General features: G+C 41.2%; 1 protein-coding gene across 1 annotated transcript in view; it reads right to left on the bottom strand.

Annotated features, from left to right (window-relative positions):
* The window catches only part of LOC136875736 (lipase 1), a 222,707-nt gene that overhangs the window by 139,103 nt on the left and 71,473 nt on the right, over nt 1-12,131 (bottom strand). The window contains exon 5 of the mRNA XM_067149308.2: nt 9,961-10,207. Coding sequence (XP_067005409.2) covers nt 9,961-10,207 — 247 coding nt within the window. The remainder of the gene's footprint in view (nt 1-9,960; nt 10,208-12,131) is intronic.

Below are 12,131 nucleotides of genomic sequence, written 5' to 3'. Positions count from 1 at the left end.
ACAGGAAAATTCAATGGATTTGCAGATCGCTATTGCTAGTACGAGTAGAGCATTCCCCTTCCTACACCTCAAGTTTCTACGTAAGATTTACTCTCATGCGAGAACAACGAAACACGACACACCGTGCGCATCAACTACTGTACTACAAGGAATGACTAAGACAACATTTCTTAATTAGCAACAGTTCGTTTCGCTGCGACAGTACTTAACATAAATACGTAGCGCAGCCAGCAATTTGAAGACAAGGACGTGTTTTACGGGCTTCTCACTTGCGGGAGTAATGACAGTAATTTACAATTGGTACATACACTAATAGGTATTTGATCTATCATCGCGGTTTACTACATTATGAAAGTTTGAGGGAATCAAGGACTCTACACCAGAAAGCAAAAACATATGCCTCATGGGCCTTGTCTGTATTCGGTCAGTTAGCTGGCAGATATTTGGAATATCGTGTGATCAGCGTTAATGACTTCCTCAGACGTATTGCTGGACATTGCATTTCTACAATATATAATTTTATGCATTTCAGTGTTTATTCTGAAATCTCCTATGAATTAACTAAGCGGAACTAGTTCTGTATCCTGTAACTCATGTCATTAAATCACTAAAAATGAGCCTAATTTAGGTAACCTATCCTCCACCATTTGTCCCGCATCATCCCACCGCCGCCGTCGGTTACGCGTACAGATTTATCAGGCCTGGTAACAGGATTCTCGGGTCCCTGAGCAACTGAGGGGTGCGGAGCCCTAAATCCCGATACACCCCAACCCCGCATTTAATTTAGAACAGAACTGCGAACTTGCAGGTTAATTTATAACTAACATTTACCTGATTATCAGCCCATGGCGGCAGAGTTTGCACAACAAATTTCTGTATAATGGTGTAAATTTTTGGCTAAAAATTTTAGCGGTGCAACGTGGTGTATATGTGGTACTAATTTGGTGCAAAAGCAACAATGAAATACACCGATTTAACTCCAATGAAAAATGCACCAAAACTGCACCATAATTACACCACGTACTCGTATTTTTACACTATTTTACACATCTTTTACAGCATAGTTACACAAAAAATGTATTATATATTCACCAGAAAATTTCTGCACCATATTCGCGCCAAAAATATACCGCAGTTTTTTCACCCTTCTTTACTGTCAACACTACTGTTGAACCATTTGGCTTCATAAATTCTCCAAAGTTACACTAAGGATGTGGGTACATTTTTGGAATCACCTTGGTGTCATTTCAGTGCAACATTTATGTTATTTTCTCCGTATTTAACCCACAAGTATAATTAGTTCAAAATTGGTGTAATATTGGTCTAAAGTTGGTTTAAAGGAACCCTTATGGTATATTTGTAGATTAACCTTTTTTGCTACTTTGTTGCAAAATTAGTGTATATTCTTTCGCATTTAACCCTCAAAATACAGTATAAATTGGTAAAATCTTGGTGCAAATTGTGTGTACTTTTTGTGTATCGTTCAAAGCGAGCGATGTGATTCATTTGTGGAGTAAGCTTGGTGCCACTTTGGTGCAAAACTGGTGTGTATTCTTTTGTATTTACCCCCAAAACTGTGTTACAAAATTGGTGTAATTTTTGCTCTAATATTCAAAGCGAAAAATGTGGTGTATTTATGGAGTAACCTTCCACTTCTTTTTTTATTATTTTGAAACAACAAACTTTTGTATTCTTATTGGCATTTCAATTTATTTAAACTTTAAATTTTTATTTCTAATTTACTTCTTTTGGGCCCGGGCCTCTCCGGGTCTGGGCCTCTGGGCAAATTTCCCATTCTGGCTCCCCTCTGTCGCCGGCCCTGAGCTTTATCTATGGAATTTATTCCTATTTTAGGTTTTATATCCTCATTTCGAATAGCCTTCTGCCATTGCTTCAGCCTGTTTGGACCCGCAATTTATCTCTTTATTTCCAAGCCTGATTCTTCTAACTTATGAATAAGATATAGTGAGTCCACTCAGCTTTCACTCCCGTACAACAAAGTCTGGCTACGTAGGATTGATGCACAGTCCGCTTCTAATTTCAGACAAATCTTTATTTCACATCATGGGGCTGAGTGAACCCCATTCCAACTCAAGTCCAGAAGCTGGGAACCGAACCTGGAGTTACAAAATGAGATAAATGAGCTAAACCATTCCTTCCCTTTTCTGTCCTTCTAATTATTTGACGTGGGCACTACAAACGGATTAAGCTAAGTTTTACGGTCGCATGACCTTCCAGACGTCAATGCGTGTTTCTATAGTATTTCGAAGTGTAATGCGCTACATACAGATTAAGAGATGTAAGTTAAGACTTTCACAGACTCTCAGACCGCGAGACGGATGAATTAACCAGACACAGGCAAAACACACAACCCAGCTAGGAATCGAACCTGGGTCCTTCTGAACTGAAGTTCACCACACTGACCATTCAGTCAAGGAGTTGGGCGTCCTACATAATACAAAAATAACAATAATAATAATAATAATAATAATAATAATAATAATAATAATAATAATAATAATAATAATAATAATAATAATAATAATAATAATAATAATAATAATAATGAAATGTCGTATGGCTTTTAGTGCCGGGATATCCCAGGACGGGTTCGGCTCGCTAGGTGCAGGTATTATGATTTGACTACCGTAGGCGACCTGCGCGTCGTGATGAGGATGAAATTATGATGAAGACAACACATACACCCCGCCCTGTGCCAATGGAATTAACCAATTAAGGTTAAAATCCCCGACCCGGCCGGGAATCGAACCCGGGATCCTCTGAACCGAAGGCCAGTACGCTGACCGTTCAGCCAACGAGTCGGACATAATAATAATAATAATAATAATAATAATAATAATAATAATAATAATAATAATAATAATAATAATAGTCCACATCTGTGATGTAGTGGTTAGTGTAATTAGCTGCCACTCCTGGAGGCCCGGGTGCGATTCCCTGCTCTGCCACGAAATTTGAAAATTGGTATGGGGGCTGGAACGGAGTCCACTCAGCCTCGGGAGGTCTACTGAGTAGAAGGGGGCTCTATTCCCTCCTCAGCCATCCTCGAAGTGGTTTCCGTGGTTTCCCACTTCTCCTCCAGGCAAATGCTGGGATGGTACCTAACTTAAGGCCACGGCCGGTTCCTTCCTTGTCAATCCCTACCAAATTTCCCATCCCCTCACAAAGCCCCTGCTCAGCATAGCAGGCGAGGCTGCCTGGGCGTGGTACTGGTCCTTCGCCTCAATTGTATCTCCGACCCAAAGTCTCACGATCCAGGATACTGCCCTTGAGGCGGTAGAGGTGGGATCCTTCGCTGAGTCCGAGGGAAAACCAACCATGAGCGTAAACAGAGAAAGAAAGAAAGAATAATAATAATAATAATAATAATAATAATAATAATAATAATAATAATAATAATAATAAAATATTATTATAATAATAAAGAAGCCTGATACGGATTTTTCGAGTTGACGCCGTATAGGCGACCTCTGCGTCTGTGAGGATGGGGTCCTACCTATGATGAATTCTAACGATGAAAACGGCACACACACGCCCAGCGCCGAGCCATCGGAATTAACCAATGAATGTTAAAATCTCCAACCCGACCGGGAATCGAACCGGGAGCCTCTGGACCAAATTCCAGCACGCTGACAGTTTAGTCATGGAACCGATAATAATAATAATAATAATAATAATAATAATCGGAGGATCAAAGAATGACATCAAGATTAACTGTCTTGCTACCGAGAGAGTTAGCCGTTTGGTTAGGCGTGTGTAGCTGTGAGTTTGCATTCGGGAAACGGTGGGTTCAAATCCTTACAGTCGGCAGCTCTGATGATGGTTTCCCGTGGTTTCTCATTTTCACACCAGGCAAATGTTGAGGTTGTAGCTAAACTAAGGCCACGGCCACTACCTTCCCATCCCTCCGATGTGTTAGTGCGACGTTAAACAACCACTGCCTTGTTTTTCCTGATACCTGGCCATCGTATCCACAAATAGAGACACAGTTGTCCAACAGATAAAACCGGGCTGAATAGCTCAGACGGTTGAGGCGCTGGATTTCTCAGCCCAACTTGGCAGGTTCGATCTTGGCTCATCCGGTGGTATTTGAAGGTTCTGAAATACGACAGCCCCGTGTCGATAGATTTATCGGCGCGTAAGAGAACTTCCGGGAGACAAAATTCCGGCAGCTCGGCGTTTTTCCAAAACCATGAAAGTAGTTAGTTGGACGTAAACCCAAAAAGATTAGGGCTAATATTATCAACAGATAAATCCACGAAAGGAACAAGCTGATATCGAGATTCCGTTTGAGAAAATAAAGTGCAATACAAGTATCAAAACTTCCCTCCATCACCTAAGACCAGAGTATGGAACGATTGGAAGAATCGACAGCTTCATGTACCTGGGTGAAAACTAGTGAAAGGGAATCCAATGACAGTAGACGACAAATGATGGTCACTGCCTTCTTAAGAACGCACAACCTGTACGAGGAAATGGCCACCTCAGTGCAAGCTGAGCTTAGATATTACAAGACAGTAATTAAAACGGTGTGTTTTTATGCAGAATAGTGCCTTCGAATGGCTGCAAAGGCTAGGCTTTAGCGACAATTGCCGTAAAACGTTCATTTAAATTTATCTTCCTTTCATTGTGATGCCGTTACAGACAAACAAACTAATAGTCCAAATACCACTCAGCATTTTGTTCGTTTAATCGGAGACAAAATCAAAATACGAGACTAAATTCAAAGTTCACACAGAGTAATATCAGAATACCGAATGTCTGACTCCATGGCTAAATGGTTAGTGTGCTAGTCTTTGGTCCGAGGGGTTCGGGTTTGATTCCCGGCAGGGTCAGGAATTTTAACCATAATTGCTCCATTTCCCTGGCGCGGGGCCTGGGTGTATGTGTCGTCTTCTTCATCATTTCATCCTCATCAAAAGACCTGCACCAGACCTCTCCGGAGGCCACACGCCATTAATTACCATACCGAATGTAGGAAAAATTCCATCCAATAATCACAGACGTAATAAAGGGATCAGGATACATCCAGATTGAGGGAAGGAACCTACGTTCTAACTCACAATTTCAATCCATTTTCAACTGGGGACAGTAACATGATGTACTGTACTGAGCTAACGAGATGATCGCAGTTCAGTGGCATGTGAGGTGAAATGGAATGTGTTGAGGGGTTGCAGGTAAGCAGACAACCTACTACTGGCTCGTTGCGAGCAATATCCCATACCAACACCGACGAAAACTTGAGTGGTTTGTTAAAACGGGTCGTAAGTACCAAGAAGCCGAACACACATTACAAAAATCGCGACCTGTTTTAACAGGAAAGACTTTGTTTCGGACTTTTCCAAATTTAATATTTGTTTGTTTAGAAGAGAGGTTCCTCCTCCTACTTCCCTAATAGCTCTCTGACTCAAAATTAAACTCTATTGCCTCATCTAAGAGAGGGGGAGGTTCGCTTCTCTGACGGGAGGCGAATATCGCCCATTAGTCAGATCGTTTTTCCCTCGCCAGTGCAAAACCAGAGATTTTTCCGACTCATCGGCTTTTCTCTGAAACGGGTGTGTAAAGAGGCATAATTGGCATATTTTTCGCCCTGGGACCCTCAGGTACTCGCCCTCAACAATAAATAAATAAATAAATAAATAAATAAATAAATAAATAAAAAATTAATTAATTATTCAGGGAATAGTATGAGCACACTATTTATCAGCAGCGTTTGTCTCCCATGTTAGCAGCGGCTGCAAGTCGCTTGGTCAACGATCTCAAAGGAGGAAGAGGAATCTTAACACCCAACGACAATGAGAGCGGAAGAACCTAGTGGAGAAAACCACGAAAAAATAATCATTTCGGACTAACAATCCGATCTTACTTTGGAAGCTAATGCCTTCCTTCACAAATCACAACTTCATTCGCAAGATGGAAATATCGCTGAAAGAAAGCACTACCCCAGGTGGCAGCTCGGCAGAGAAATCCACCATTGCACTATGCAATGCAACGGGACCTAGGGTTCTGGAGAGTCCCAACAACTGCGAGAAAGACGAGTCTGGGCGTCTTGAATTACCTTCCAAACTGAAATTCAAGACGAACTATTTCATCGAAACAATAAATGTCAACTCACTGACCAGAGTCGGAAAAGCTTTCGGTAAAAATCAAATCCAGATCCTAGCTGCACAAGACACAAGATTCCTAGAAAACATCATAGACATCAACCAATACAGAATATTCAAAGGAAAGCCGGCGATTAAAACAACCACCAGCATGCCTCTGCTCGGAACCTGCTTCTACATAAACAAGAAAGTAATAAACAACGTCACAGAATTCAAATCATCATCTCAAAGATTGTCTCTACTAACTATTAAATGCAAGAATAAGAGGTACACTCTCATCAAGTGTCACGCCCCGATCAACGAAGACAACAAGAAGAACCCACAGAAAGTTGATGACTTCTGGTATCTTCTGGAATCTGAAATCACCCGGAGACCCAAGAGCAACGTAAAAATCCAGCTGGGAGACTTCAACGCACAGATTAAGAAGGAAGGAAAGTACAGAGACGTCGTAGGGGAATTTCCAGCACATAAGAGGACAAACAAGAATGGGGAAAGGCTCATTGTACTCTGCAAAGCTTTTCAGTTGAAACTTATGTCAACACACTTCAAGAAACTCCCAAGAAAATCAAAGACATGGGTATCTCCGAGCACCTAACTAGGGGAATTCCAATTGGATCACATAGCGATAACAAGGAAAAACTCAAAGGAGGTGATGAACGTCAAAGTGATTAGAAATGGTGAATTCAATTCTGACCACTGTCTATCCAAAGTTAAAATCCGTTTTCTCCCAATAGGACAAAAGAGAGACGTACATAAAATAATGAGATACAACACAAACAAAATGAACATCACTGAAGACATCATTAGAAACTTCAGGGATGAAATCCGGACCAGCGGAAAGGCGAACTGGCAAGAACTATGCACGGGAATCAATGAAGCTGCAAAGTAAACACTCGGACAGGCTAGGAGGAAAAGAGAAATATGGTGGAATGAAGAGTGCAAGGGAGGGCTCAGGGAGAGGTCCGAGAAATGGAGAAAATGGAAATGCTCCAGAGTAAAGGAACACATGGAAGAATTCAGGCAACAGAGGAAAGTAACATCCAGAATATTTCGAAGGACTAAACGATCATTCGAAAGAGCTCAACTGGAGGAGATCCAGACCGACTTTATGAAGAACAATTCCAGAGACTTTTATCAGACCTTCAAGAGAAAAATCAAAGGATACCAAGCGCCAAGTTTGAGCATCAGAAACGAACAGGATAAAATCGGACTGAACAACCAAGAAAACTGTGGGATATTAGCCGGATACTTTTACACTCTCTTGAATTGTCCTTCCTCAACCTCCAAACTAGAATTTCCATACATACCAGAGAACTCAGAAGATGACGAACCACCAACAAAAGAAGAAGTCAAGGAAGCTCTTGAAAACCACAAAAACAACAGGGCAAGTGTAGAGGACTCAATAACGGCAGAAATGTTGACATGGGCAGAACCGGGAATCTTAGATTATCTTCACCAAATCGTCAAGGATATTTGGGAGAAGGAGACAATCCCAGAAGAATGGAAAACATCACTTATCCATCCGCTGCATAAGAAAGGGGACAAGCAGGGTGTCAACAACTATAGGGGTGTGCGCCTCCTCCCTATCGCCTATAAAATCCTCTCAAAACTGCTTCTTAATAGAATAGAAGCGAATCTGGATCAAGAACTGGGGGAATACCAAGCAGGGTTTAGGAAAGGCCACTGCTGTATCGAACAAATATTCAACCTGAAGTCAATACTCCGCCACATAATTTTGAGTGGTAAAAAATTGTGGTGTCGTTTATAGACTTCAAAGAAGCCTTCGATTCGGTGGACAGAGAGACTTTGGATAAGATAATTAGGGAATTTGGAGTCAAAACCAAACTGGCAAATATAATCAAAGAGACCCTAACAGGCACAACCTCCAAGGTAAAATTCTTCGGGCATCTCTCACAATCAATTGAAATCAAGATAGGCGTGAGGCAAGGGGATTGACTATCCCCACTCCTATTAAACTGTGTCCTAGAAACGATAGTGAGAATATGGAACTCAGAACTTGAACATCAAGGGATAATCCCGATCTGTGTAGGAAGAAAATCAGGAGGGATTGAATTCAACTGCTTGGCTTTTGCTGACGACTTTGCTATACTATCAGAAAGTCTAGAGGTTGCAACAATCCAGATTAACCTCTTGGAAAGAATCGCCAGCCAAACAGGGCAGAGGATCTCAGCAGAAAAGACCAAATTCATGACGAACATCAAAGATGGACCAAGATTCCTGGGACGGATATAAAGGGTCAAGAAGTTCAAGTACCTTGGTGAGACGATACAGGAGAATGGAATAGAAAAAGCTGCAGTGGAAGATCGAATCTCAAAAATGGAGAAAGAATACGGCTTGACAAAAAAACATCTACAATAAGAAGTGCTTATCCTGGAATTCCAAATTAAAACACTACAACACCGTGGTCAAAACAGAATGCCTGTATGCCAGTGAATGCCTGTCTATGAACTACAAGCTGGAGAAACTAGAGGTCCTGGAAAGAAGAATCCGCAGAAAAATTATGGGAGTTGTCCAAAATGAAAGCGGATGGAAAATTCGGAGCAACAAAGAAGTTTACCAGAAGTTGGAAAGAATCTCAGAGATCATGAAGAAAAGGAGGCTGGCGTTTCTTGGACATCTATACACAATGAATACAAACAGACTTACCAAACGGATATTTGATTACTTCTGGAGAAAAAAGACCACTACGGTATGGATTAAGGAAACGAAGAAGGATATGGAAATTTTAAGCATATTGGAAGACCAGCTGTTAAAAAGGAATACGTTTAGGAACACACTGAAGAATCTGGAAGGTGTTCAAGCCGCAGGAAGAACTAGGAAGACCGGAAGAGCCTGGACAGATGAACAGCGAACGCATGAAGGAGTATTGGACACAGTGAAAACTCCGCACGAAGAGAAAGAAATGAAGTTGTAGCGTGATCCTTAGTGGTCCATTAGCTTCTAAAAAAGAAAGGGGCAGGTAAGCAAAATAGTAAAGATGACCAAATCCAGAATTCTCCTTAAACAGAGACAACACACTGACAACAGCAACAAATCCACCACTGCACAGAGCACTTACCAGCTCCACTAGAGTGGAAAAAAGAAAAAAATAATACAAACGATATAATCCACAAAATCACCCACTCTCCTCCCACCAACAATGCCAACTCCTACGTAAACACCAGTAGGCCCTATATACACGGGTCCTCACTTCGAGAATAAATTATTTTTCGGACTATTCCCAATTCAAAACATGATTTTCAATAATTAACATAAATATCCCCGAAAAGGCCGGTTTTTACGAAGGTGAGCTTTCGCCCCTCCCATCTACCATGTCACAAAATTCAACAACACTATTCAAATTTTAACACTTTTAGCGATGAAGAGTTTCTTCTCTGACATGGGGGGAGATACCGCTCCCATGGCAGATCGCTTTATCCCCCGCCAATGCAGTACAATGGAGATTTTCCAACTCTTCGATCTCGGACACAGATGAGCTTTCGCCCTGAGACTCTCAAATTACTTGCCCTCAACAATTAAAAAAAGAAAAGCCACTGTGGCAGATCATGCCGGATAAATACCGCAACCTTTGTGATGAACATCGTTTTATTTCAGCATACTGTGTGAAAGCGGCATTAACTTACATGCCACATTTGAATCTCTATGAATATTGCGAGTTTGAGGATTGCCTCATACCCTCATTTTAATTGTTCTGATTCCCTTACCACAGTCCATTAATCGTACTGGTCGGCATTTTCCTTACAACTTATATACAGAGAATGGAACTGTCTCCCTCATCGCCCGGATTGTACTAAACAGTTTATAAAGCTCTCACCCGGTTAGCATCTCGGAGCACGATAAGTTCTCTGGCGATGGGGGAGCGGGTATGCTCCGCGTAGACTGCTGGAGCAAGGCCGACCATGAGCCTGATCTTGGCGTTGTACTCGGGCCGTGTGGACAGCAGAACACAGGCCGTAGTGCCTCCCATGGAGAAGCCCACGTACAGAAGACTGTCATGTCTGGTCCTAACAAGCACGTAGTCGATGAAGGCTGGGAGGTCGTAGTAACCAATCTCGTGCCAGCTGTAAAAAAAGAAGCATTGCCTTGGGCTTTACACTTGTATGGTTGCAGAGGTTAGCTGACAACTTGAAACTGAAATTAGCAGTGTTAACTTAATCTATATAAATAAAATAGTTAAGGTTGTATATCTGTATACTGAATATTTTCGCGAAATTTTCATACAGTTATCTGTTTCAGGTCTAATAATGACAATATGTATATTTTTTTAGCGTTGGTGTCTGTCGGTTTGTCTGTCTGTTTGTCTGAGTTATTATAACTAGAAAACTACTGGTTATCCTTCTACCAAACTTCATATTTATAATCCGCTTGTCCTTGGGAATGTTTCAGGGCCAAAATTATTTCTAAATCCCTGAATAGACTGGGGGTTTATAGGAGGATCGAAACAGTTATTATGCACTCCCAAAAATATACATGAACAACCTTAATACATATTTGTTAAACTAGGTAAATCAAAAGGCTGTATAAACAAACGTGTAAGTACAGTAACTTATATGTTATTTCCGCTATTTTATATCGTATATATATTTATCGTACGACAAATAATAACGGAGATGCTTTCGAAAATTCGGATTTTTAGTCCAGGTCCCATAGAACACTTGGTGCATGTCACTTCAAAGTGGGTTAACGAGAATCAATCAATCAATCAATCAATCAATCAATCAATCAATCAATCAATCACTACTGATCTGCATTTAGGGCAGTCGCCCAGGTGGCAGATTCCCCATCCTCTGCCTTCCCAGCCCCTTCTTAAATGATCGCAAAGAAATTGGAAAATTATTGAACATTTTCCTTTGTAAATTATTCCAATCCCTAACTCCCCTTCCTATAAACGAATATTTGCCCCAATTTTTCCTCTTGAATTCCAACTTTATCTTCATATTGTGATCTTTCCTAATAACAAAAGAACCACTTTACTTTCTTTCGATAGAACAGATAATAAGGGAGGTTATCATCAACGATGTGTTTCACGAATCGCCAGCCACACCGCCACTCCAGTAGACAGAGAAACAACAATATGTAACAGAGAATTTCGCACAAGTTCGGAACAGGAACTGTACCGTACAATAAACTCATTCTGTCTGTACTTTGTTCATCTTTATCGTTCTTCACTTTCTGCTACATGCTTTCGTAGAAAAATATCAGTTTAACATGCCGTACTCAACATTTAAATATAAGCATAACTTCGCATAAATTCATGAAGGAAGCATGCGTGCGAAGAACGGGTACAGCTGCTAGTTTTTGATTACCTTTCAAGCGATAGGAGAACATCGAATGCGCAACGAGGAACAACTTTTCGCTCTGGTGCCACTGAAAAGAGAGGACCCTACGGACCAGGTCAACTCTATTTGCCGGTCAAGGTCATGTGCTCCTTCTTCTGCAATCTACTGCCTTCCCTCTACTCTATCCTTCTTCCCACTGTGATGTACAGTAGTTGATTATCTGCAGGTAGCAATGTACTTACTTTGGAATATGTCTTCCAACAATGCCCTTCAAGTGTTACAATCACACTCATGAAAATCGATTTTTTGATTTTAATTAAATCGGTTAGATTTCGTGTAGAAGAGGGGAATGTCGAAATCGGAACTTAAAAATCTCCATTAGCTTGCGAGATATGAAGATCCAAAGTTTTAGGTAAGCGACATGGTGACGTAACTGTTGCTTTACGACAGAACATCGCGCGCCACTTGCGTCTGTCTACGAGTGTTTCTCAGTGTCAGTACATTGTTTGCAATGAGTTACCATGTCCAGAAAAGTGAAGCCTTATCAATTTGAACCAGAGTGTAAATGCGGACATTGTGAAGCGATGCCCACTGCCGCTGAAAGTTTCTGCTAGAAAGGCTGTCGAGCAATAAATTAAATGCCCAGACGTGAGCCGTGTATTGTTTGGCACGATGACTTTTCTAATATTGTCTTAAGTACCGCGCG

Source organism: Anabrus simplex, chromosome 6 (genome assembly GCF_040414725.1).
Source record: "Anabrus simplex isolate iqAnaSimp1 chromosome 6, ASM4041472v1, whole genome shotgun sequence".
Classification (NCBI taxonomy): domain Eukaryota; kingdom Metazoa; phylum Arthropoda; class Insecta; order Orthoptera; family Tettigoniidae; genus Anabrus; species Anabrus simplex.
This window is presented reverse-complemented; position numbering and strand designations above follow the sequence as displayed.